Raw genomic sequence first — 25607 nt, 5'->3', positions numbered from 1 at the left:
AACCCTAATATTCCATAATAGATCCCTGGCCTGCTGCTCTCATTCTGACCCATGGACTACACTACCAGACAACCACTTCCAAAAATAACTTTCAACGGGTCTCTTTTAAGACCTCATGAAGGTTACTTATCATCACATTTGTCCCCAGTTCTCCACAACCAGATGCCAGCTGTACCCTTCCAACCTCACAAGTCATTAGGTCCTTTTAGGACACATCCTAGGTACCTGAACCTCTTGGTGTGCTTCAATACAACCACAGTGAGGAATCCCATATACCTCTGTGCATGCTTTCCCCTGTTCTCTGGTCAACCTGGCTTCCCTTGCTGCAGAACCATCCATTTAGACAAAAGTCATTGACCAAGCCCAGTGACATGTCACACATCACACTAGGCCCTGAGATCCAGTGACAAAACACCAAAATCACTCAGAGTAAATGTTATATAACATGTACTTTTACTAACATTTTTAAACAAACCTATGGAATTAGCTAATTCAATTAAAATTATTTAATATTTTAAAAATTAAGGTGCAGAAAATAATCTAATAGCCACACACATATCAACCACTCCCCTCATTTAACAAATGTTACTATTGTGTCATATTTGCTTTAGATGTCAATTTTAAATAACATGTTACAGATTTGGCTAAAGCCTAATTACTGATAGCTTCCTCCTCCCTTTCTTCCTAGAGGTACCACTATCTTAAATTGGTGTCATTCCAAAATATTTTTTATACTTTTACTACACATGCATACATCTGTGAACACTATCAAACACTGTTTACAAATTATGCAGGGCTGCTACATATATTTTTAAAGTATTCATAATTATATCCTCCTATATTTATTCTTTTGCAATTTGTGGTTTTCACTCAGAAGTCTGTTTTGCAGGGCCCCTGGGTGGCTCAGTCAGTTAAGCACCTGCCTTCAGCACAGGTCATGATCTCAGGGTCCTGGGATCGAGCCCTATGTTGGGCTCCCTGCTTAGTGGGAAGCCACTCCCGCTGCCCCTCTCTCTGCTCATGCTCTCTCACTCTCAGATAAGTAAAGAAAATCTTTTAAAAAGGTCTGTTTTGCAAAGATGTTCATGTTCATACATGTAATCTAATTACTTCATTTTCACTGTTCTTGAGTCCACTTATCCAGTTTATTTCCCATTTTCATCCTGATGGATACTTTCTTTCTCATATTTTACTTTTGCAAATAATACTATAATGAACATCCTTGTGTCTGTTATCCTGTACACACCTAATCAGACTTTCTCCAAGAATAGCATGTTCTTGAAGTTTTAAATTGTCTTCTTCTGCCAATTGATTCTCACTCATTATTGAGTTTTTTTTTACTCAAGTTTTATAATATCTGATATCCCACATGGGGATCCTGAACAACACGAAGAATTACATTGGAGCTCCAAACCCACATGTGGTTTGGAGTTTACCCATGGGTGCAGCCAACTGAGGGTCAGAGCCTAATATACTAATCTTAAGTTCACATGTGCATGGGTATTAAATCTAAGACTAGTGCTTTCCAGGGGGGGAGGAGTTGATTGTCCCTAGGTCTCCTCCAGAGTTAGCTCAAATGCTTCTGGCTCTGCCTTTCAGTTTCTTCCCTATTTCTAGTACCTGGAGATTTTCCTCTCCATTAGACTTACTTTATCAATATATCAAGTATTTCTAGGGGTTTATCAAGAGAATTTCTATGTTAATTAGCTAAATTGCCAGAATAAAAGTCCTAACTGAATTCGGTAAGTGTTGAATTAAATTTTCTGTTAGTGTAAAATTATATATTTTTAAATCTGTTGGTCTATGTCTTTGGAACTATACAATATCATAGTATTGAGTTTTCTTTTTGGTGTTAAAGATAGAGATAGTTTTTTAAAAAAATATTGAATAAAAATACTGAATAGAATTAAAATTAATTTTAACAATTTTGACTTCCTTGATAAATTATTTCATTAAGTACAAAGCCAGAGTTGAAATATTTGATGTACATTTTTACTCTTTGCTTACAATTTCCCTTCCTGTTAAAAAAAAAAAAAAAAAACCTGCTTGGATAACTAAAAAATGACCACATAGCTTGATATTTGTGTTTTAGAAGTTTTATTAATCTTATTTGAATACTTTATGTCTTAATAACACATCAATATGCACAACTCTTCAGGGTCAGAGATGAAAACATTCACAAGAACACAACTTATTAGCCTAATATTTTTAAATCCATAGCAATAATTAGCCAGGAAGGAGGAACTACAGACAGCACTCTATTCACTAAGAAGACTTTCTTGGCTAAGAGAAATAGGCAATACTGACAAGCAGAACAATAATGATGTTAGAAATGACTTAAGAGACAAGTTACTGTTGGCACATACCTACACAGGAGTAAAGAAACCAAACTTAAAAATGCAAGCAATAGAAGATATTTTATGGTTGGCTTTACTAGAATATGTAATTAACAAGAAAGAAATCCACAAATAGGATCAGCAGTGATTTCACCATTTGGTAACATGGCAGTAATTTTTTATAATAATAATGTTTTTAAATAACTTAAGAGGCTATTTTAACACAAAACAATAATTCTGATTAAATATAGTTTTTTCAGTGATATATTGGTTTTGAATTTAGTATACGAATACATTGAATTATACATATATACATATGAATTCATATGTATATACATATGAATTCATATATACATATGAATACATATAGTAATTACTTTGTATAGCATTTTTACAGAGTTCTAGAAAAACTCAAGGTCAACTGAAGACATTTTTAAAAGCTGCTTAAATGTTATTAGTAATTAACGATTTGAAAAACATCAAAACATAGTAGTAAATGATGTGAAAAACATCATTTACTATGTCTACATATGAGAAATCAAATTTCTAAAGGTAGCATACAGAAACTTCCCAATGCCATAAAAAATACTTCAAGCACAGGATGAATGATAATATTGCAAGAGGTTTCTCAAATTTGAATAAATTGACATTTTTGGTGTCAAATTCAGAAAGGCAAGTTAACAGTTGACAATACCAACAGAATCATTTGCTGCACCCAGGATAACTTAATAAGGCATGTAACACGAAGGCATGTAAAAAGATAGAGCCATCAGCTCTGTACCTGGTGCTGGCGATACTCGGTGATTCTGCTCCAAGCCTACATCTCTCTAGCTGACTGGCAACGATCTGCCTTTCCACTTCCAGTTCTCGGGTGAGTCGCTGAAACTGAAGCTCCTGTGATTCAAGGAAATAAAAGGCATATAAGGCGCCAAGACAGATATATACATGAATGTATGTCATAGGAAACAGGAACATACCCATTACACAGCACTATATATGGTGTGGCTTTGTGAAATTAAAAAGTTTTCGGTGGAATTATTGACCTACATAACCTACTGATTCATACGTACCTTTTTCAAACTTAAAGGCACTAGCATATTAGCCTTTGCTTGATATGGGAAAGATATTTGCTTTGTTTGTTCTTCTGAGGTTTGCAAATAGTACTTCTGCTACAGTGCTGTATTAAATATAAGGTCTGCAGAATCCTTGATGTGTCTACATCAGGTGCCCACCAACCAACATAAGCTCTTCAGCCTCAAGAGCTAATTTTTATGTTCTTCTAACTATATTGAAAAAATGTAAATTCCCATGATGAGATCACTTTATATTTCACACAGAGCCTTTTAATCGTTAAGAAAAAAAAAAATCATTCCAACCCTACAGAAAAAGTCTTGCTATATTAATCTGCAATATAAACAAAAAATTTTTCTATTGTTAGGAAATAACATCTTCATTGTTCATGTGTCATTGTGAAGGGGAGAAAAAAATGAAGTCTGAGCCATAATATAGAATTTAAAATTGTATTTAAAAGCTGTGAGGTCTAAAGAAATTATCTTATTCATTCTATGCTGCATTATGAAGGCAAGGAAATTCTATCATAGAAGATGCTTTAACTTTATTTGTACTTATCTCATTGTTATCTTGACGAGATTTTAATAAATAGGAAGTATGCTATGCTATCTATAAACATCTATATCTAAAACATCTATAGATCAAATGAAGTATACTGCAAAGGCTTTAAGCCACAAGTAACACTCAATAATACCTCAAGCTCCCCTGTACCATATCATCTCCTTACAAATCTACTCAAAGTAAATGATGAACTCTAAGTAGTTTAATTGGACAATGACTGCTAAGTCAAAAATACCACGCATATGAACCCTAAACCTAGAAACTAGTCAGAAATAAAACTATCTTAAATATTATTTATGACAATATGTGCTATTTGTTTGCCAAAATTGAAAACAATTTAATTGAAGTGTATTAGCTCCCTGTGGAGTCAGGCAAACATGCTATTTATTTCTTGACAATACTGGCTCTGTAAATTCTACAAACTATTCTTAGAATAATTTTTAAGATACAGTCCCTGAACTCCTTAATGCTTTCTGATACTGAGAATACTTTTCTAATGAGCCCAGGTGGTGTGCGTATATAGGGCATGGCCTGAATGAATAATAGTTGGCTCAGTAATGCTGTACAACATGATCAAAGTGGGACGCTGCCTACCCCTGCTTAACATTTCCTAGACCTCTGTTCTTGATAAATGCTTACCAACGGGAGAAAAAAAATGTTTACCAACGAAAGACTAGATAGATAGTAACTGTGCAACATTCAGTATTACGCTAAGATAACTGATTTTAAGAGCAAATAGTATTATGCTTATCTCACATTTGGTCTTTCTTTGCCCTTAAACAGCATCATATTTCTGTGACACACTTCCATTCTTTCAATTATTTTACTCAATTGTTTGTTATACACTCAATCCCAGAAGACTGGTTGCTTGTATCATGCTGGGCCAGAAAGGGACCATCTGTGAATTCAAATATATTCTCAGAGCCATCACATTACCTTTGTGTTCTGAGTTCAGTGGCTACCAGGGATGGAGGGCTGCTGTGTTTTCTTCATTTTGGGATGGCCAAAAGTTACCAGGGTAGGATTAAAGTATATTTCAAATTAGAACATAAAAAAATTTTCATTCATACAAAAAATTCCATTTCAGTGGATTTTTATTATGTTCTGGCTGCCTATGACCTTTTAAGCATCCTTTCAAGGAAGTAATTGGGAAATTTCCCCCTTGAAGGCAGAAACTGGAACTTATTGTTCCATAATTCCTTCCCTCAGAAGCAGGGATATGGTGACTTTGGCTCTGCCAAGAAGATGTCAGACTGCGACTGAGATGCTGAAGCTAAGACTCTGACATCAGAAAACAGGAAGCTTATTTTCTCTCTTTCACCTTCTTGCTGCAATCCCTCCAACAGACGTCAAGGTCAAGTTCCTAATACAGATATGGCTTCCACACAAACTGCTAAGTTGATGCTTGGTAGCAGTATAGGTGGTTTCTTTTTCTAACCAATTTTGTGGCACTGTTTCTGGAAGTTAAATCTCAAGGTTTGTTCTCCAGCTCTTGCAACAAATGTGGGAATTCACAAATACTTGCTTAATAAATGCCTTTTTCTGCCTAATTAGTCATGTCAGTCTCTGTTTCTTGCAACTAGAAATCTTGACAGAAGCACCTACAGAAACCATTTACAGTAGCTGAGTTGATAGGAGAACCTATGTACCCATGATGTAACGACATTTTTCATTTAAAAGTTGAGTGATTCTAGGGTGCCTGGGTGGCTCAGTCGGTGAAGCATCTGCCTTCAACTCAGGTCATGATCCCAGGATCCTGGGACAGAGCCTGGTCCTGGCATGGAGCTCTGTATCAGGCTCACTGCTCAGTGGAGAGCCTGCTTTTCCTTCTGCCCCTCCTCTCCCGCTGCCTCTGCTTTCTCTCTCTCAAATAAATAAATAAATAAAAGCAAAAAAAAAAAAAAAAAAAAAAAAAGAAAGTTGGGTGATTACTTCAACATTCATACATTTCATACTCATTCATACTCATTTTACTGAGTAAAGTCCACATTATATCACTACTGGTCATGGACCTAGAATATTGAACATCACCAGCTACTTTTATCAGAATCATTCTGCCCATTATTTGTTCACACTTTTCATAAGCAGGATGTCACTAAAGTCCTGAAACCAGAACATCAGGAAGATATAAAGCACGAAATTTGTAAAGGTTACCTAAAACCTGTGAATATTTACAAGTAGAATGTATGTGTGCTCTGTTGCAAAATTATTAATATTACACCTATAGAATATAAATTGAACAGCCGTATGGGACTAGCACCAAGATGGGGGAGCAGTATATAAATATTTGACAACTCTGTTTCTTCCAGCTTCTTAGACTGCCTGATGAAGACAGTATTACACAGTCATATAAAAACACACCTCATCATTTCTAAGATAACACTCATTAAGATGACCACACAGAGATACCACCTATAACTTTAAACTTCATATTTTATCATCTGAACTTACATTGTGAAGGCTAATCCTGAAATCAGTATCCCAAACTGGGCATCTGAATTATAAGGGGACCCAGTATTTGTTCTCCTTTGAGTCAATGAGGAAAATAATATTAAAAGCGTTTGCCAATGATTTAGCATATGACAACTTCCTCTTAAATTCTGGCACACAAGACCATAAACAAACTTAGAAAGGAAGTCAAAGCTACTAATATGCTATAAAATGAAGTCTGTTCTCATGTGTTTGAAAGCTTTTCTTTATGTTTACCTCATCTCTCAGTAAATACACTGATAAATATTCTCTGACAGCGAGCCAAGGGAATAGAAGAAAACATGCTTTGTATGGTGGACCGAGCTGGGCAGGGAGCCTGAGGCAGGACTTGCTGCCTCTGCTATCAGTCACTTCAGGGGTGACTCAGCTGCAGAAAACTGCCTGGTTCAAGGACAAGCTCTCTGGGCAGGTTGCAGCCAGACACTGATGGAGGTGGGTGTACAAAGGCGGAGCCCAGATTTGCTCCCGTGCTTCCCAACCCTTCCCCCCAGCTGGGGGCTGGGCCAGCCTGCAGAGTATTTTATTTGAACTCCACCCAATCCTGCTTTTCCTTCCCTTCTCCTCCACAGGTGTCAATTTGCAATTAATACTCTGCACCCCAAACTCCATCTCAATGAGAACTCAACCTATGATAGTATTGTTTTTTGGTCTCCTTTTCTGTAAAGAAATTTTCTCTCACTCTTAATTTTTAAATTCTGTGAGATACTGGATAATGACTGCCACAGTTATTTTCCCAAGCAGTTGTACCAATTTATATTCCAGCTAGCAGTATATGAGAGAGTTCCAGTTTCTCCATATTCTCATGGATATCAATTTGCATTTGGGGGCTTAAATCCCCAGTTCTCTTTTTGGTAATCTGATAAATATGGGAACCTACCTTGCATTTGTTTTAATTTGTATTTCCCTGATAGCCAACATCTTTTTGTATGTTTGTTGGCTATTCTGATTTTTGAAAATCTTAAGTATCATAAATTCTCAGGGGAAGGATGTTTCCCTACTTCCAGCACCGAGGCTTGTCCTTTTCTGTGGGATAGGTTTCTAACCTAGGGTAATAACCTTCTACTAATGTAGTTTGGCCAAGTTTTAGCTTTGGGCAAGGGATTTCCCATTAGAATCCCCACTTTGGACAGCCCTCAAATGGCACGTAGCATGTAGCTATCAAATGGCATGCTCATGCTCACCTAGATTGGACAGGTACCTTCGAGGTAAAAGATAGGTTTACTCACTGCTTACTTACAGATTCCCACTTTCATTTCAGTTTTGATCTCTGTGAATTCTTTATTTTCTTTCCAGCTTAGCCCTGCTTTTAAAAAAATGCAAACATTTTACTCAGCATATTTATTTCCTTCAGGGAAAGGACGAGAGTCTAAACAAATTTTTCATATTCTCTCTTAATTTCTCAGAGCTATATTCAGGGGAAATTTCTCAGTATTACCTTCAATTCACTGTTTCTCTGTGTGCCCTGTTAAGGGTTTTTCTCATTGATTTTACTTGTTTTCTAATGATAATATTTTCCATTTCTGAGACTTCTAGTTGGTTCTTTAACATATCCATCTGTTTCTGATGCTCACCGGAAGTGAAATCTCTACCTTTCTCCCTTCTTATCAATCTCTGTTTCTTCCCTTTTGACCTATACTATCTTTTGCCAACTATTTTTCTTTAAATTGACTTATTTTGAAAACACAATATTTCACTTATTAATGCTTTTTATAATTTCTTTTCTAAGGCTTTTTATAATTTTCTTAATATAAATTAAAATACATAATAATTTTTAAAGAGGTTCATCTGCGTACTAAAAATCATTTCACATCAGAATATGTACAACACGGGGGTAACATGCCATGCCCATAAATCTCAGCAGGAAAGTCCTGAATACTGGTTATACTGAAAGAAGAAAATGGACATGGTTATTAGTGGTGCAATCAGTGGCTAAGCAAGAAAGCATTTTTATTTCAATCAATTTTGTTTAAAAATCTTCCAAAAAAAATTTTTACTTTTCTGCCTTAGTATGCTGAAAGGAAGAGTTTTGTATCACTAAGAGACTATCACCAAATAATATGTTAGATTTTTAAAGTACATATAGGTTTGTGCTGGATAGGTCCTGCTCTCAGGACATACTATAGCCTTTTTTCCCTCTTTCTCATGTTTAAAATATGAGCAAATTATGGTCATAATCATACCTTTGAGAGTCTTGAGCCAAGCCTAGGGAACTATTTTAAAAATTATTATTTAAGAGCAAATAAGAAAGCCTCAAAAACATCCTGAATGCTGTTCTTTAATCTAGGCTGGTACTAAAAGCAAAGGAGCCACATTTTTAAAGGGTCCTTGAACTTCTCAGCCTCAAAATTACCAAGTCAGTAATGTAGAGGAGATTAACTGTCATGAGTTTCTAATTTTTTTTTTAAAGATTTTATTCATTTATTCATGAGAAACACAGAGAAAGAGGCAGAGGTATAGGCAGAAGGAGAAGCAGGCTCCATGCAGGGAGTCCGATGTGGGACTTGATCCCGGGAGTCTGGGATCACGCTCTGAGCTGAAGGCAGACACTCAACCACTGAGCCACCCAGGCGTCCCACGTCCTGACTTCCTATAACAGTTTAATAACTGACAAATCATTATAAGGTCTACTTGGCAGTCCCTAAATCGTACATAATTATAGAAATGCTAGGCATAACATATCCATCTCCTTTGCACTGGCTAGCTCCCTTTGCTAAAAGGAAACTCAAAATTAAAAAGAATTAAACAATTAATACTGCCTTTCCTAAACTGTGTTCTGAGAACATTAGTGTCTCATAAAATATGCCCTGAAAGGAAGAGATTCCAGGTCAACAAGGTTTGGGAAATGCTGCCCAGAAGATTCTAAATCTTGGGTATTCATGGCAACACTAGCATATTCAAAATTCTGAGAAGTCTACCCATAGGAAATCAGCTTACCTTTGTATAACCTAGCAATTCTTTGATTTACTGAAACTAAGCACACTTTTTCTTTTCCAAGGAATAACTATTAAAATCTCAAGAAAAAAAATACTGTCCTGCAGAACATGACTTAGGCAATACTGAAAAATAAAGCTCATTTATTATAATTAGAGATGGCTGAAGTAATGTATTTTAAACACTGGAAAACAAAATTTTAATTACTTGTGTCCAGACAATATTTACAAAAGGCAGGGCACCACAAAGGGTTAACCTTCAAATGTAAACTGCTGACCTCATCCCACTCTGAAGATATGAAGGGTACAACTGATTAGGACACCTCTGCTAGACTAGTTGCCTGACACTAGCCCATTGCTTATATTTAGATCTTGTTTAAGATAAAAAAAAAATACAAGATAAAATTGCCAGTCTAATTTTTCATTATACTAGTTAACATTTCAATAAGGATGAGCAACATTAAGATATCTATTGTTTTATCTTCCCACCAAAACACACAGGATTATACCAGGTTCTAGCCTTGATATCTTTCTTATTCTTCAGTTTTAATGAAGCAGAGAGAAAACAGCAAAGTTTATCAGATGCTCTAAATTTTTAAAGCTTAGGGCTCATATTTGGAACGCTGTCACCAAAGCTCCTTTATTAGAAGTCAAAATAAAGGAAGACAGGTTTACATTAAAACCTACAAGGAAAGCTTTTTGCCTCAAACCAGATGCAGATGAGAACTCAAGGTAAAAGTCCAAGCATTTTCAATAGCACAACGAAATGGCTTTGAAACAACTGTCTCCTTAATGATAACTCATTGCCCTTGCCCCTTCAGTGCCTCACTTGGCAATCTGACCATCACACTGGTCCATACATACTGCTGATACACAAATTCACTATCTTTAATCAGATTCAGTGTTTGGCTAAGTGACTATACCTAAAGATATACCTCCACTTGGCCTCTTGTGTTTTTCCTCTACTGCAGTGGTTCTCAAAGTGTGTGCCCTGAACCAGCAGCATTAGCACCCATACTACCTGGAAACTTCTTTGGATCAGAAGGGGTGGGGCCCAGCCATCTGTACTTATGAACAATTCCTCCAGGAGATTCTCATGCACGCAGATTTTCAAGGACCAGTGTCCTAATGGAGCCACCCTTCCCCTCTCACCCAGGCTCAAATCATAAGTGTTTGCACCATTTCCTTCCTTTCTCTTACTCCTCATACTTCTCATAATAAATGCTTTCCCAAATCCTGTCACTCCGCTTCTCTGACATAGGTTGGGTCCATTCTCTTCCAATTCCTGCCATTCCCCCCTAATTCAGGCTCACATTAACTTTGGACTCCAGCAGTAACCCCTCTCTCAGTCTTCCCCCAACCGTGGTGGTCAAAGAAAGGCCTTGCCTTTTAACATTTTTCCCTTCTCTATCTGTTGAAAGCACAATTCTAATCATCAATAATCTTAATCTTCTACTGAGAGCTATCTGGGCTCCAGGCTCTCTGCCAAGTGCTTTAAATGCACTATTTGGTTAACTCCCCCATTCAGCCAGCAAAGTAGTCAGGGTTGGCCTCATCCCATAGAGGGCTGACTTGCCTTAGGTCATTCAAAACCAGAATATGAAATCAAATCAACCTGATTCCTAATTTCATAGTGTTAACCATTGTGCACCATGACCTGCCTGCCCCACCCATAACATACTTATGAAGTCAACGGAGTTATATCTTAAGACCAAGGGTTGTGTGTCCTCCTTCTCCCCTCCAGCCAAATACTTTTTCTTTGTTTCTTATCACTCTCCTTCATGTAACTAGGCTGAACTATTAATGATTTTCCTATACATACTGCTCAAAGCTTTTTCTCATGTTTCATAACCCTGAAATGTTACCCTCCCCTAAATGCCTAGAGCCCTTTAGCCCTTGGACAAGTGCTTGGCCCATTACATGTGCTCAATACTAAGCTTGATTCTTCTTAAAGAATTGGAATCTATTTCATTCATCTCAGTATCCTTCTAGCTCTCTGCAAAAGCAAAACAAGAAAACCCTGCTAATTCAAGCAGGTTGGATTTCATACAGCACATTTCATTTGTATGTTATAATTTATTGTATAAATCTTTAAACTAATTAATTCCTGAGTATTTGTATCAGAAACAGACTTGATATATTATGGCTGATCCTTTTTTATGCTCTTAAAGCATTTTGAATACAATAATGATCATGTCCTTAAAATGTAGGTCATGAGTGGTACAAAATATGTTCTACTTTTATTTAAAGTTATAGGGATATTTGGGGGCAGAACCTGGGTTTCCCATAATTTTGTTGACTACTCTTTTAACAAATTAGTTCTAGCAGGAATTTCCTCTTTTCATGGTGACATGGGCAAATTAAGGTGTTTTTTTTTTTTTTTTTTAAGGTTTTATTTATTTATTCATGAGAGACACACAGGGAGGCAGAGACACAGGCAGAGGGAGAAACAGGGAGCTCCTGCAGGGATCCTGACGTGGGACTCGATCCTGGGACTCCAAGATCAGGCCCCGGGTTGAAGGTGGCGCTTACCTGTTGAGCCATCCAGGGATCCCCCAAGGTTTTGTTTTTAAAAATAAATGATGTGTACATAATTTCAGTGGCACTGTGGTTTACTACCATTAATATGACTTATGCCACTGCTTACACCCCACCCCCCTGCCACCTCGTTCTTACACCTTTGTCCACCAGCTGAATTCTCTGATCTCTTGAGCTTCCTACCTTGGCTCTGAGGAAATGAGGAGTTTCTCACTAGTGCTTAAAATTATGTATACTTGGAGAAGTCCTAGTAGTAAATACTGAGAAAGGGAGGCAACATGGAAAATTGATACCCGGAGCCAGTGTCAACTGCAGGTGACAATAACTGTTGCTGTTTTTCCAACCAGGTAGTTATTTGGTAGAATCAAAATGTCAAAAGCACAAGGAAATTTTTCTTTAAAATAGAATACCTTGAAAATTCTGTTAGCCAATACTTTAAAATTCATTAAGAAATTATGAAAGATAATAATGACTTAACATTAACAATTTATCTGGTTTTCTAGTACATAAATATTTCAAAATTAGTAAGACCAATGATGCATATCACGTAATGTGAGTTGCTCATTTGAGAGTTAATTGACTGCACAGAAGATGATAATAATGCAAATAAATCATTATTTCCTGAAATGGAAAACTGAGAAAAATAAATGACCAATCTTCCACTTCCTCCATGTGGACTAGTTATAGCAAGCAAAGCAAAAACCATAAAAACGGTAAAAGGAACAAAAACGAGGCTAAATTTAATCTTCCTTTCTTTGGTAGGTCTAATAAATAGCACTAGGGAATAAGGCTAATTTAAAGAATGATTAATTTAAGATTTGGTTACAAACTTAATGAAATGTAATGGGAAAAGGAAACAACAAGCAGTGTAGGTAGATCTTTTCTTATGATGATACTTTTTTTCATTACTAAGCTTAGTTTATAGCTGTTCTTTCTGTTTTGCAAATATTTTATGGCTAAAGTGTGTGAGTAATTAGTAGAACTAAAATGTATATTTAATGGTTGGGCCCTAACCAATAAATGGTTACCTGGCTCAAGAGGTGTAAGAGGTGATCAACGTTTTCTGCTTTCTAAACTTTTTAGTTTTGCATTTTATTCATATGGCTCCGCTAACATGATCTTTCCTTCTGAAACCTCCCTAACTTATCCTGGGATTCTTGAGAAACGAGGTTAAGAAAATCACTGTATTACTGATAACTATAGGATACATCTAACCTGCAAAGAACATGAAAGCCTTAGGAAAGAGCTAGGGCATGTCTGGCCACAGGCTGAGGCCAAAATGAGTCTGCATCCAGACTCATGCCTGCTGCTGTCTCCAGGTCTACAATGTGCCTCCTCGTCTTCCTATCTCAACATCTCTCTTTCTCTGCCTCTCCTGCTTCCTCCTCAAACATCCTGCTCCTTCCATTTATAAACACAATTTTCACTTACTTTTTGTTACCTTTAATAGCTGTATTTCCCTCACTTACCTAAAAAAAAAGTTACATGCTGTTGCTTTTGAATTGTGTTAAGTCTCTGTGGCTCTCATTAGGAAAAAATAAATAAACAAGAAATGTTTTTAGGAAAAAAGTGCCAGATTTGAATATGTTATTTTTATTGTTCAGATTAATATATTTATCTGAATCATTAAATTACCATATTTAGAATTCTTTTTCTTAAAAAAAAAGAATTTTTTCTTTGTATATAATAACATATACTTGTGAAGAAATGTATCTGTTTATGTTTAGAAAAGGCACAATTTGATACTAAGTATCTTACTTCCTTATTTATTAAATCATAACACATTATATGCTAGGTATCACTGAAGAATGTCAACTGTGGGTCAGGCACTCTACATACATACTTTTACATCCTTAAAAAAGTATAGGCCACTATTGAGTTGAGCAATCTTATGTTGGGAGAGGCAAAATAAAGGACTTGCTCAAGGTGATATAATTAATAAGTGAAGAACAAGAATGGTTAAATTCTTGCTCCTTCCATTATAGGAAACTGAAAAAATTGAGGTTGTTTCCTTTTCTGTTCCTGTAGGTTGTATTTAGAACTGTAATAGGTTTTCCTGTTTCAAAACTTTCTTCCCAAATCAAATAAAGCCCTGAAATGTAATCAGAATTAAAGAGCCAGATGCTAGTATATGTGGGAACTTCCTAATTATGACAAAGGTAGAATTTCATTCAATGAGAAAAGAACTGCTGGTATAATTAGAGAAAACAAAGCTAGATTACTACCTTGAATCACATGTGCCTGCAACACATGCACATATATAAGTCCTATAATCAATAAGAAAAACTCCCAATTATGTAAAGATGAACTAGGAAAAAATGTTTATAACCTTAGGATGATAGAGACCTCCATAAGAAGACAAGCAACCCTGAAATCATAAGGGACAAAATAGGCATATTTAACTACATAAAAATAAAACTTCATATGCCAAAATATCATGCAAAGTCAACGTGACCAGAAAAGAGAGAAATAATATTTGTAACACATAACAGACATTTAAAATCTCATATAAACAAATTTTACAAAATATACAATAAAAATAGGCAAAGGGTATCAAACAAGCAGCCAGGGACACCTGGGTGGCTCAGTGGTTGAGAGTCTGCCTTTGGTTCAAGGTGTAATCTCGGAGTCCCGGGATCGAGTCTCACACTGGGCTCCCTGCATGGATCCTGCTTCTCCCTCTGCCTTTCTGTGTATCTCTCATGAATAAATAAAATCTAAAAAAAAAAAAAAAAAAAAAAAGACACAACAAAACCCAAAACAAAACAAGTGGCCTAAGATGAAACGTAAATGCTAATTAAAATATTAGACAAGGTTGCTCATTTCATTCATAAGGAGAAAATCAAAAAACAATGAGATGTCATTTTCATCATATTAGCAAATACTTAAAGAAAAAGATTTATTTCTTCATCTGAGAGATCGAATGCATGCACATGTGAGTGCAAGTGAGGTGAAGGGCAGAGGGAGAGAATCTTCAAGGAGACTCTATGTTGAGTGCAGAGCCCTACAGGGGGCTTGATCCCACCGCCCATGAGATCATGGTCCCAGGCAAAACCAAGAGTCAGAGGCCAACCCACTGAGCCACCCAGGTGCCCCCATGTAAGCAAACATTTTAAAAAGTGGTAACATCCAGGGCTGGGGAAGAGCCATGTTAGTGTGATTTGCTACAACCCTTTTGGAAAACAACCAGATAACATCTACTAAAATTAAAAATACATATTCCCCATGACTTTGCAATTCAACTCCTGGATATCTACCCTACAGAAAGAAAAGCAACCATATATATGAAATATTAAGCGCAGCACTGTAAGAAACAATTTGAACATCCATCTACATGGCAATACTTTAACAAACTACGGAATCTCCACACTACATATAATGACTAATCTGTAGTTATTAAAAAGAATAAGCTGAACCTTTATCTGCTCCCTCAGAAAAACCACTACACATGATTAAGAGAAAAAGCCAATTGGAGAACTGAGTAAAACACACTAAAATAATAAAAGATACTCCATGAGTTTGTCTGAGCAGGGAGAAAAGTGTGATCAAAATGCAGCAGGTCAGTAAAATTTGTAACTTTAGGAGGGGTTGATTGAGAAGGGGACTGAGAGATTATTTACGTTTTTATTTTATCTCTCTACATTATTTCATTTTTACAACTAGCATAGGACTTCTTTAATTAAAATCTAATTCAGAAAATTAAGAAAGAAAAGAGGGCTAAAGAAATAAAGTATTGTTGGGGGGCCTGGGTGCCTGGTTGAGTGTCCTGCTCTTGATTTCAGTTCATTTCATGAACTCAGGTTTGTGGGATGGAGCCCTGTGTCAGGCTTCACGATCAGCATGGAGTGTGCTTAAGAGTCTCTTTCCCTAGGATCCCTGGGTGGCGCAGTGGTTTAGTGCCTGCCTTTGGCCCAGGGCACGATCCTGGAGACCCGGGGTCGAATCCCACGTCGGGCTTCCAGTGCATGGAGCCTGCTTCTCCCTCTGCCTGTGTCTCTGCCCCTCTCTCTCTCTGTGTGTGTGACTATCATAAAAAAAAAAAAAAAAAAAAAAAAAAAAAGAGTCTCTTTCCCTCTGCTCCACCCTCTGCTCACTCACTGTTTGTAAAATAAATCAGAAAGAGAAAAGAAAAGGAAGAAAAGAAAAAGAAAGGGAGAGAGGAGTATTGTTTGGATACTACCAGGGCAGATCCTGTTTAACTACGTTCTGAAAATGGTGTTCTGATTGAAAGGAGAACAGTTATATTTACTTTTTTGAAGCTATCAAGGTACTCTAAGGGGTTCAATAATATTCTGATGACCTGTAAGTGCCCATTTTAACAATGAGTAACAGGACTTAGCAGATTTCACAGTGCACAGCACTGGTAAGGGTGTGGAGAAAAGGTGCTGTGAGAATGTGAATTGGTGCAAACTCTGAGAGGATAATTTAAGAATATCTAAAAAAAACTTAAAAATGCCACAACCTATTGGTCCACCAGCTCAAAGGCTGAAATTCTGGACATACTTGGAAAAGTACACAGACCAACCAATCAAATAAAACTGGAAACAATCTAACACCTATCAATGAGGAATTGATTAAATATATTACATACATCTATATTAACAGGACTGCATGCAATTGCTAGAAAGGACTGAAGTAAATCCACATGCATTAATGTGGAATAATCTCCAAGAAAGATTATTCAGGAAAGTAGAGCCACACACTTGTTTTTAAAAAGACAAATTTTTTTTTGCTAGAGTATGCAGAAAAATTTTTTCTTGACATATGCTCAAGAAACAATTTCGAGGAAAGTATTAATGGTTGTGAAAGGGAAACCTACATTTATAGGATGGCTTACTTTTAATTTTATACTTTTTTTGAATATTTAATTTCTCTGGATATTTAATTTCTTAGCTTGGGCATTCGTTTGTAATTATTTGTATAAATAAAATAGAATAAGAGTTGTCTATTCATGTAAAACCACACCAAGATGCTAATTTTCACAATTAGTTAAATGTTCAAATTTTCACCTATTAAAGGCGGCAATGTTTAAGAATTAGTTTTCATGAAGGGCATGAAATACATGACAACAATAATAATTATCTTATTTGAAAATATATGCTGTATAATGAATTGACTGATCTAATGGATTTCACGGAATATATTTCTCTTGAAAACTCCACAGGACTCTTCAATAAAGAATTGGTACCTTTGGAAAGGTGCTTTTCTCAGCTTGTACTATGGTTTTTTTTTTTTTTTTTTTTGTACTATGGTTTTAATTAATTTTCTTCCATAAACTGCTAATAAGGAAGAAAAGAGCAATTTATTCTCAGTGTAGCCATAAAATCAAATTTACATGATTTTTATCAATCCTCTATGTCAACATAATTTTTGGAATAAAACATGAAAGAGGATGCTACACTTTACACTTTAAATAACTTTAGGGCCAAATCATTTAAGGTATTATATACCAAATGGTAAATTTTTCATTTGATAAACTAAGAATTTTAGTAGTTTGAAAGAGTAATCATTTTATTGTATTATGTAATTGATAGGTATTCTAAATGGCTTTTTAAAGTAGCTGATTATATATAGTCTTTTTATTATAATATTATACTATATAGATAGTATAAAAATTTATCATTTTAACAATTTTTAAGTGTGCAGTTCAGTGGCATTAAGTATATTCACACTGTTGTGCAACTATCACCTCCACCCACACCCAGAACTTTTGTTTTCCCAAACTGAAATCCTGTAACTATTAAATAATAATTTCTAATTCTTCCCTCCAACCAGCTCCTGATAACTTTTTCATTTTCTGTCTCTATGAATTGGACTACTCTAGGTATCTTACTTGGGTGGAATCATACAATACTTGTTCTTTGTGACTGGCTTATATCATCTAATACAATGTTTTAAAGTTTCATCTATATTACAGCATTCATCAGAATTTCTTTTCTTTTCTTTTTTTTTTAATTTTTATTTATTTATGATAGTCACACAGAGAGAGAGAGAGAGGCAGAGACACAGGCAGAGGGAGAAGCAGGCTCCATGCACCGGGAGCCCGACATGGGATTCGATCCCGGGTCTCCAGGATCGCGCCCTGGGCCAAAGGCAGGCGCCAAACCGCTGCGCCACCCAGGGATCCCCAGAATTTCTTTTCTACTTAGGGCTGAATAGTGTTCTATTGTATGTTTATACCACCTTTTGTTTATATTGATGGATACTTGGGGCTGCTACTATATATTTTTAAAAACCCCAAATTCTACATCAAATTTAAGTCAAATTCCACAAAAAAAAAATCTTGAAGTTCACATTTGTATTTTTTTCTACTAGTTTCTTCTGTCAAGATCCTATTAACTTTCACAAAATTCAGTAGTGAAAGGCTTTATCTACAAGAATAAAACTAGTATTACAGCTTTTCCTTCTATAATTTAAAAGAATGAATGGTTAAACATTCATTCGTTTAAACTTTGAGTGCCTACTACGTGGCAGGCACTATGGTGGGCAGAAAGGAAGAGAGAGGGAGGAGGAAGAGGGGGAAGGAGAGAAACAGGGAGAGAGTATGAATGCATGAGTTTCACAATAGGCCTTAGGAGGTCTGTGTGGGAGCCAAAGGAGCAGAATGGACAAAATCTGACATGAAGTTTCTTTTTGACAATGAGAAATCGGATTATAACATTCAAGCTGAAATATCAAAATAAACCCCTACTTCAAGATGCCAAATAAAATTAAGTACCTAGAAAGCTAGTGAACATGGAAAGCTGTGTGGTGCTGATGAGACCATGTGACTTGGCATCCATTTCCTGGTTGCCTGGTACAAGAAGGCAAACACCATCTGCCTCACTAGCTGTTGGGACCATCAAAAGATCTAAGGTGTATGAAAGCTTTAAGGAATTTTCATGTTCCACAAAAAACTTCTACTAATCACAGATTTTGATACTAATATCCTAGAGCAGGAGTTTCTATAAAGGGGTCGATAGGGACTCCTGAGTGGCTCAGTCGGTTGAGAGGCTGACTTGGTTTCATTCAGCTCAGGTCATGATCTTAGGACAGAGCCCTACATGGGGCACCTTGCTCAGTGGGGAGTCTCTTCAGGATTCTCCCTATCCCTCTTCCCCTCCCCAAGCTCTCCCTCTCTCAAATAAACAAATCTTTAAAAAAAAAAGTGTGTGTGGGGGCTAAATAGTAATATTTTAGGCTTTGTGGACTGTAAGCTAGTTCTCTGTCACAACTAGCCACCACTGTCCTGGTAGTACGACAGCAGCCATGGAAAGTAACATAAAATGAGTGTGGTTGTTTTTATTTATGGACATTGAAATTTGAACTTCATCTAATTTTCAAGTGTCACAAAATATTCTTCTGATTATTTTTAAACTGCTAAAAAATATAAAAACAAATTCTTTACTTGTAAGCTATAAACAAACAAAAAACAGGTGGAGGGCCAGATTTGGCCTATGGACCACAGCTTGCCAACCCAGACCCTAGAGTTTAAAGGCTTGTAAGCTTCTTTAAAGGCATATGATTTCAGAAACAAAGATGGAAGGATTATAGGATTTGGAGTCCAACCTACATCTGAATCTAGGTTCTATCACTTACTAGCTGTATAATATTGGACCAATCACTTTAACATTTATAAACCCCAGTTTAATCATCTGTTAAATGGGGATAACACCCACATCACATAGGAGCTGGTATGAGTATATGAATAAGATGCTAAATGCTGTGAAAACTGTCAAGCTGTTTTTAAAGAATTAGCCATTATAAAGTAAAAATATACATTTAAAAAATGCACCATGTTCTCCTCTGAGGATTACTTGCCAAAAATTTGGGAATGTATTTTCAATTTCTAAGTAGAAGAAAAAATGAAGCAATTTGGACCATAGATAGATGTCTTGGATTCCATTTTAACTAAGTTGTTAGCATTATATGATGTTATACCACTCAGTTAATAATTCATCTTTCTTTCATCATCTGATCATATTCTTTTCTCAATAGCTCTGCTTTGTCATTTTTTTGTTCTTTCTTCTTAATCTTCATTTAAGAGGATCTAATTTTATATACAAAATCACAAGAAGAAAGTAGTGGCTGAAGCACCTTTCATAACAAATGACTTAGAGAAGAGCATATGCTACTATCATATGCCCTATTTTCTATTGCTTAAATTTTAGAACAAGCAATTTTAGCAAATTTAGGGGCTCTCATGACTCTCACAAAATTAAAACGCATAATTTCTTTATATAGCCAGCTTGCAGATATCAAAATATCAATGCCAAAAACAGTATGGGGATGGTGGGTAAATAAATGGAGTTGTTCTTTAATATTCAGATACTGAGTTAAGGCATAAAGCCTTTATTCAATATCTTCTCTAACATCTTATGCCATTAAGAAATTCCTTAACTAGACTAGTATGGTGAGCATTTTGCAATACACTCATTATGTTGTATACCTGAAACTAATGTTATATGTCAATTAAATCTCAAACTTCTAAAAAAAGAATTCCTTCCTTATGTCCATCTTTATGAACATACTTGAAAATAGCAGTTTTCTGAGGGTATCTCAGCCAGTAATTTTATTTTATTTTTTAAGGTTCATTTTTTTATTTTAGAGAGACAGAAGAAGAGAGCAAGCACTTAAGCTGGGGAGGGATCAAGGGAGAGGGGAAGAGGAAGGGGAAGCTGAGCAAAGAGCCAGACACGGGGCTTCATCTCCAGTCCAGACCCAGAGCCACCCAGGTGTCCTTTGGCCAGTCATTTTCATGCCAAAAGCTCATATCTCTAACGACAGACATAAAAATACCAAGCTGAATTATTTGTCTTCTCTCCTAAAAGCAAGAAATTGATTTGTCAAGGGGATGCTTCTTCTGAACTGACTGCTTGGTGCAAATGGTCAGCAGTGTTCCTGTCCAAGTCTGTAGGCTCAGGTAAACCGAGGCCAGCATGCTGGCCTGCACCTGCCTCAGAGGTGCCATCAGCATTAGGTCCTGGGACCATGCCTGTGTGTGTATGTGAGCAAGGATATGGAGACTGGCTTCCATCGGACAGAAAGGATAACACAGTCTGCTGTAGGAAACCTGAACCGACCAGCACAGTGAATGTGAGGGCTCTGGAGAAGATCACCATAGGCAGGCTATGGCTACTACTCGCTTTCCTTGAATCTAACCCTAAATTGTCAATTTAAATCAATATCTGTGACATTATCTTTTAAAATAATGTATGTATAATTAAACTGAAACATTATAATAGCATTGGGTAATGAGTGTCAGGAACATCAAACAGTAGGTAAAAATACATGATTTGGCAAATCAGCATTTTCTCAGTAGTATATACTAAGTTGGTTTGAACAACAGTGTTTTAGAACAGAACATATTTGGCTGAATGGATTGAATTTAACAACAGTGACACTTTCATTGCAAAGGCTATAGGGCTGATGACTCTAGATCCAGCAGCCTTATAGCTCTAGGACAGTATAAAGGATGGCTTGCAATGTTTTCTGGCTCCCTATCCCATCTCATTCACATGACTATAAGTTTTTATGACTGAATTACATCAAATTTTAACCATTTCCTTATATTTCCTCCTATGTTTGTAAAGAGACTGTATCTGGCACAGATTCATTTTAAGGAGTTATAATGACACTAGGATTATTGGCTATTATCTAATAGGCACTTACTATGAACTAGCTACTGTACTAATGCTTTCTCTGCATATAAGTGGTGAGTACAACCAATACCCAAAGAATGATCTCTATGTGCTAATAAGCACCTTATTTAATTTCTACAACCACTCCACGAGGTATGTATTATTATTTTCATTTTTGAGATGCAGATCATGAGTGTCTAAGATCATACACCTGGTAGATGGCAGGGTAGGGATATGAAGGTAAGAGGTGTGACTCCAGAGTCAGTGCTCTTCACCGTCTTTCAGCCTCACACCATGACCTACACAGTGTAGCAATGAAATTGATTTCAAGGTGGAGAGGGGAAGATAACAATCTCTGAAAAAAACAGTATGAGCCTAAATAATCCATCAAAGGTCTCACCGCCTCGCTTGTTATTTAACTCTAACGTGATCATCTCCTTCAATTTAATAACTGCAACTCACAAGCTCTTTTTTGGCATTATCTAAATAAAATGGCACTACTGAATAGTCTGAATAGTTTGATGGTCTCAAACAACAAACACAGTTTCTAAAGTTCCAGGGAAGCAGTTGCGGATGGAGAAAATCTAGTTTGCACTTTTCAGAGATGATCTTCTCCATGGTTTCCATTTGATAAACAATGACTTCTATGACATCCAGCTCACTTTGAGACAGTAATGTCTTCAGTGGATCTTGAGACTCTTGGGATCATAGATAAAAACTCCTAAGTACAAGTAGAACAAGAAGAGCCGCCTTGCTTCATCTATCTATCTGGATTTCTCTCTCTGAATTTTCTATGAGGATTTTTGTTTTTTAGCTCATTATTGTCAATATATCTGATTGAGAAAGAAGCTAAACAAGTCCCAGGTGAGAATGCACCATAGCAACAGGCTTGCTATGAATTCTTTGGGGAGAGTTTCACAGAAGTATTTGATTGCCTATTCACACTCTTGATTACAACACACCGAGCTGTTAAACTAAATTGTATGTCATTAGTGTATTGAAGGAACTTTAAAGAATAAACTACCCTGTGTGAAGATATTTTTCACACATACATTCACATTGATATGTGTTTAATTGCACACAGCCTACTTCCCTTTTATTCGGAAAATAAGAGAGACATCTTTAAACTATTTCAGAACTTGCCAATGTCACAGTGTGGTTATGTGATAAATAAAGCATTACCCTTTATCACAGGCAAATACTGAATTCTTATTCTGGTTCATAAATATTTGTTTAATCTTTTATTGTTATTATGACAGGATATAAATGTACTGTTCTTAGAATTTGATCAAGAGTATTAAAGTACCTTGAGTTAGGTAAACAGTGGCCAAAATAATTATAGAAGAAACAATCTGACATTAAAACAACCTCAGTCTCATAGATTTTACTGAGCCTATGTGGCTTAGCTAGGAGAGTACATCGGTAACAAAAAAAGTAGGCTGCAGAGAAAAAAAGCAGTTTATGTCTGTGTATTATCACAGAATGCCAGCCACCCTACAAATAATGTCATGATCAAATTAAGACCAGGTGAAGATACAGATGGGATGGACAAGATCCATCATAACCATCAGAAAATCAACTCAAAGTAAATCTAGAGGAGTGTGAATTATTCCCATCCATCTTCATGTCCAAATAGAACACATTTAACTAACTTGTCCTGCAGTTGGCCGTAAAGGGTGCTAGAGACAGAGTAAAACATTTTTACAAACATTCAAATCAAAGGACTTAAGTGCATTCATGACGTGTTATTTTATACAACCAATTCTGTTACTTAGGCTACTAGAGACACCCAATGGTGTGAATCTAATCCAAATTATTTACATTTGGTTTTGCAATTCATGGTATAAGGTTTCTGTGGCAGATTTACCTTTCTAATTGCATTTTGCTCTATTATTCAAATCAGTTTACATGTCCTTAATATATACCTGCTGTTTGGGAAAGGTGGTGTCCCAGAAAACTGCTGGGCAGGAGGACAGCTGGTTCACAATTACAAATATATCAGACAGGCTCTAGAGAAGAAAGAAGTGGCCAATCTCAAACCTCAATACTTTATAAGCACCTAGAGTCTACAGAAAATTGATATGTTATTTCTTCCATTTTTGCTGATGTTGCATTTGATCTTTTAGAAAACTGAGAAGTACCTTAAACACAACTAGAAATGATCATTTCACTAAATAAACATGTAGGTATATTTAACTAATTAGACACGGCTCTGAAGAGATAATTTCATTAGCATCTATACATATAAACATGCAATGCTGCAAGGATTACATAGTGGACCCTTATTGATTTGCTACTTAACATTTTTTTACTGTTCCTGTAGATATGGCAATCTGATTTTTGCTACCTTCCCTATTGTTGGACTGTGTGAGGTTGGTATATCAAGAGTAGAGTTGGTTAAGGCAAGACCAATGAAAAGGAACCTTTATTTTTTTATTTTTTTAAAATTTTTTATTTATTTATGATAGTCACACACAGAGAGAGAGAGAGGCAGAGACACAGGCAGAGGGAGAAGCAGGCTTCATGCACCGGGAGCCCGACGTGGGATTCGAGCCCAGGTCTCCAGGATCGCGCCCTGGGCCAAAGGCAGGCGCTAAACCGCTGCACCACCCAGGGATCCCGAAAAGGAACCTTTAATGAAGATGATAAATTATTTCTGGGAGTGAGCTAAAGAACAGTGGGATCTGGTCTAGGAATACAAAGGAAAAGGTCACTTTTAGAAGCATGCCAAAGGACTGCTTTACCAGAGACTGGATGGGATGTCTGGGTGGATACTGAAGTCACCTAGAGATGCACAGCAGAGGTGAACTGGAGAAGTTGCTATGAACTGAGAGTTGAATCTTCAATGACTGAGGCTGAATAACCAGAAGGCTGTTTAATAACAGTAATGAGAAGGAAAGGGTGACAGAGTCAGGCGTGAAATCTCAAAGGAGCAGGGACTTGTGCAGGGTGCATATATGTAAATGACTGGGGATCTAGGAGAAAAATGATCCTATCTCCTGAGTTTGAGAACCTCAGAGGTTAAGAGAATAATCAGATGTCTGTAGGGTGAATTTTAGAGTATACGGAGTCCCTTCAGGGGACAGCTAGACCACTATTAAAGGCAAAAATCGGGGAAGGGATGATAAGAGGAGGTTGAGAATGTGGGGTTAGTGGCTGGCCATAGAGCAGAGGTTCCAGAGAACCCAGAAGAGTTTGAGAGGGAGCACGGGGAGGATGGAGGTTAGACTGGGCAAGAGAATAAAGAGAAAGATGGAGATGGGAGATTGGCATCTGACAGGATAACCAGACAGAAGTGTACATCTGGTGATGAATCAAAGAAAAGTGACATGTGAAAGATGAGTCCCTTAATGTCTCTAGAAGTACAGGGCAGGGACTTGTGGATTGTTGGGAGAAAGGGATGTACATAACTGAGTACAGCTCTCTTACTGAGCTTCAGGTACAGGTATGGTAGGTGCTCCAGGTTTTAAATGGTCGTAGGCCTCAGTGGGTGAATTGGCAGTCATCTGTTCCTGGTGTGACAGATCTTATATCCAGTGTGCAGGTAGTCACAGCCTGAGAGTTAAGTAGATCCTGATCCACAGCATCATCAGGTCATATCTGCAGATTCCTGGACTTTGGAGCCAAAAGAAAACCCTACTCTAAATATTCTTATATGGCAACCCCAGCCAGCAACTCCTTTCTGTTTCCAAATTTTGCTTATTGTACACAAACACTATCCTTCAGTGATTACCAAATGCATCACAATTAGAAAGAAGTGGAAAAAACAACAACAACAAAGCAGGCATAAATGAAGTAAAAGTATTCTAAGCAGCAGGAAGGACAAGCGCAAAGGCCATGAAATGCACTTGGCATGGGTTCACTGAGGAACCTGTATATCTGAAGCAGCAAGTCAGAAAGAGGAGAAACCATGGGTCTGATCATGGAGGTGTTTGGAGGTCCTTGTAAAGACATTTAGCTTCTATACCAAGAATGGGAAATTGTTAGAAAAAATTTGGCCAGGAGGGTGATAGCATCCATTTTAATTTTTTCCCTCTGTTGAGACTAGACTATACAGGAAA

At 36.7% G+C, this 25607-nt stretch overlaps 1 protein-coding gene across 1 annotated transcript in view; it reads right to left on the bottom strand.

Annotated features, from left to right (window-relative positions):
* Positions 1-25607, bottom strand: part of PKP4 (plakophilin 4) — a 238740-nt gene that overhangs the window by 106741 nt on the left and 106392 nt on the right. Inside the window, exon 3 of the mRNA XM_041774277.1 lies at positions 3118-3230. Coding sequence (XP_041630211.1) covers positions 3118-3230 — 113 coding nt within the window. The remainder of the gene's footprint in view (positions 1-3117; positions 3231-25607) is intronic.

Source organism: Vulpes lagopus, chromosome 11 (genome assembly GCF_018345385.1).
Source record: "Vulpes lagopus strain Blue_001 chromosome 11, ASM1834538v1, whole genome shotgun sequence".
Lineage (NCBI taxonomy): Eukaryota > Metazoa > Chordata > Mammalia > Carnivora > Canidae > Vulpes > Vulpes lagopus.
This window is presented reverse-complemented; position numbering and strand designations above follow the sequence as displayed.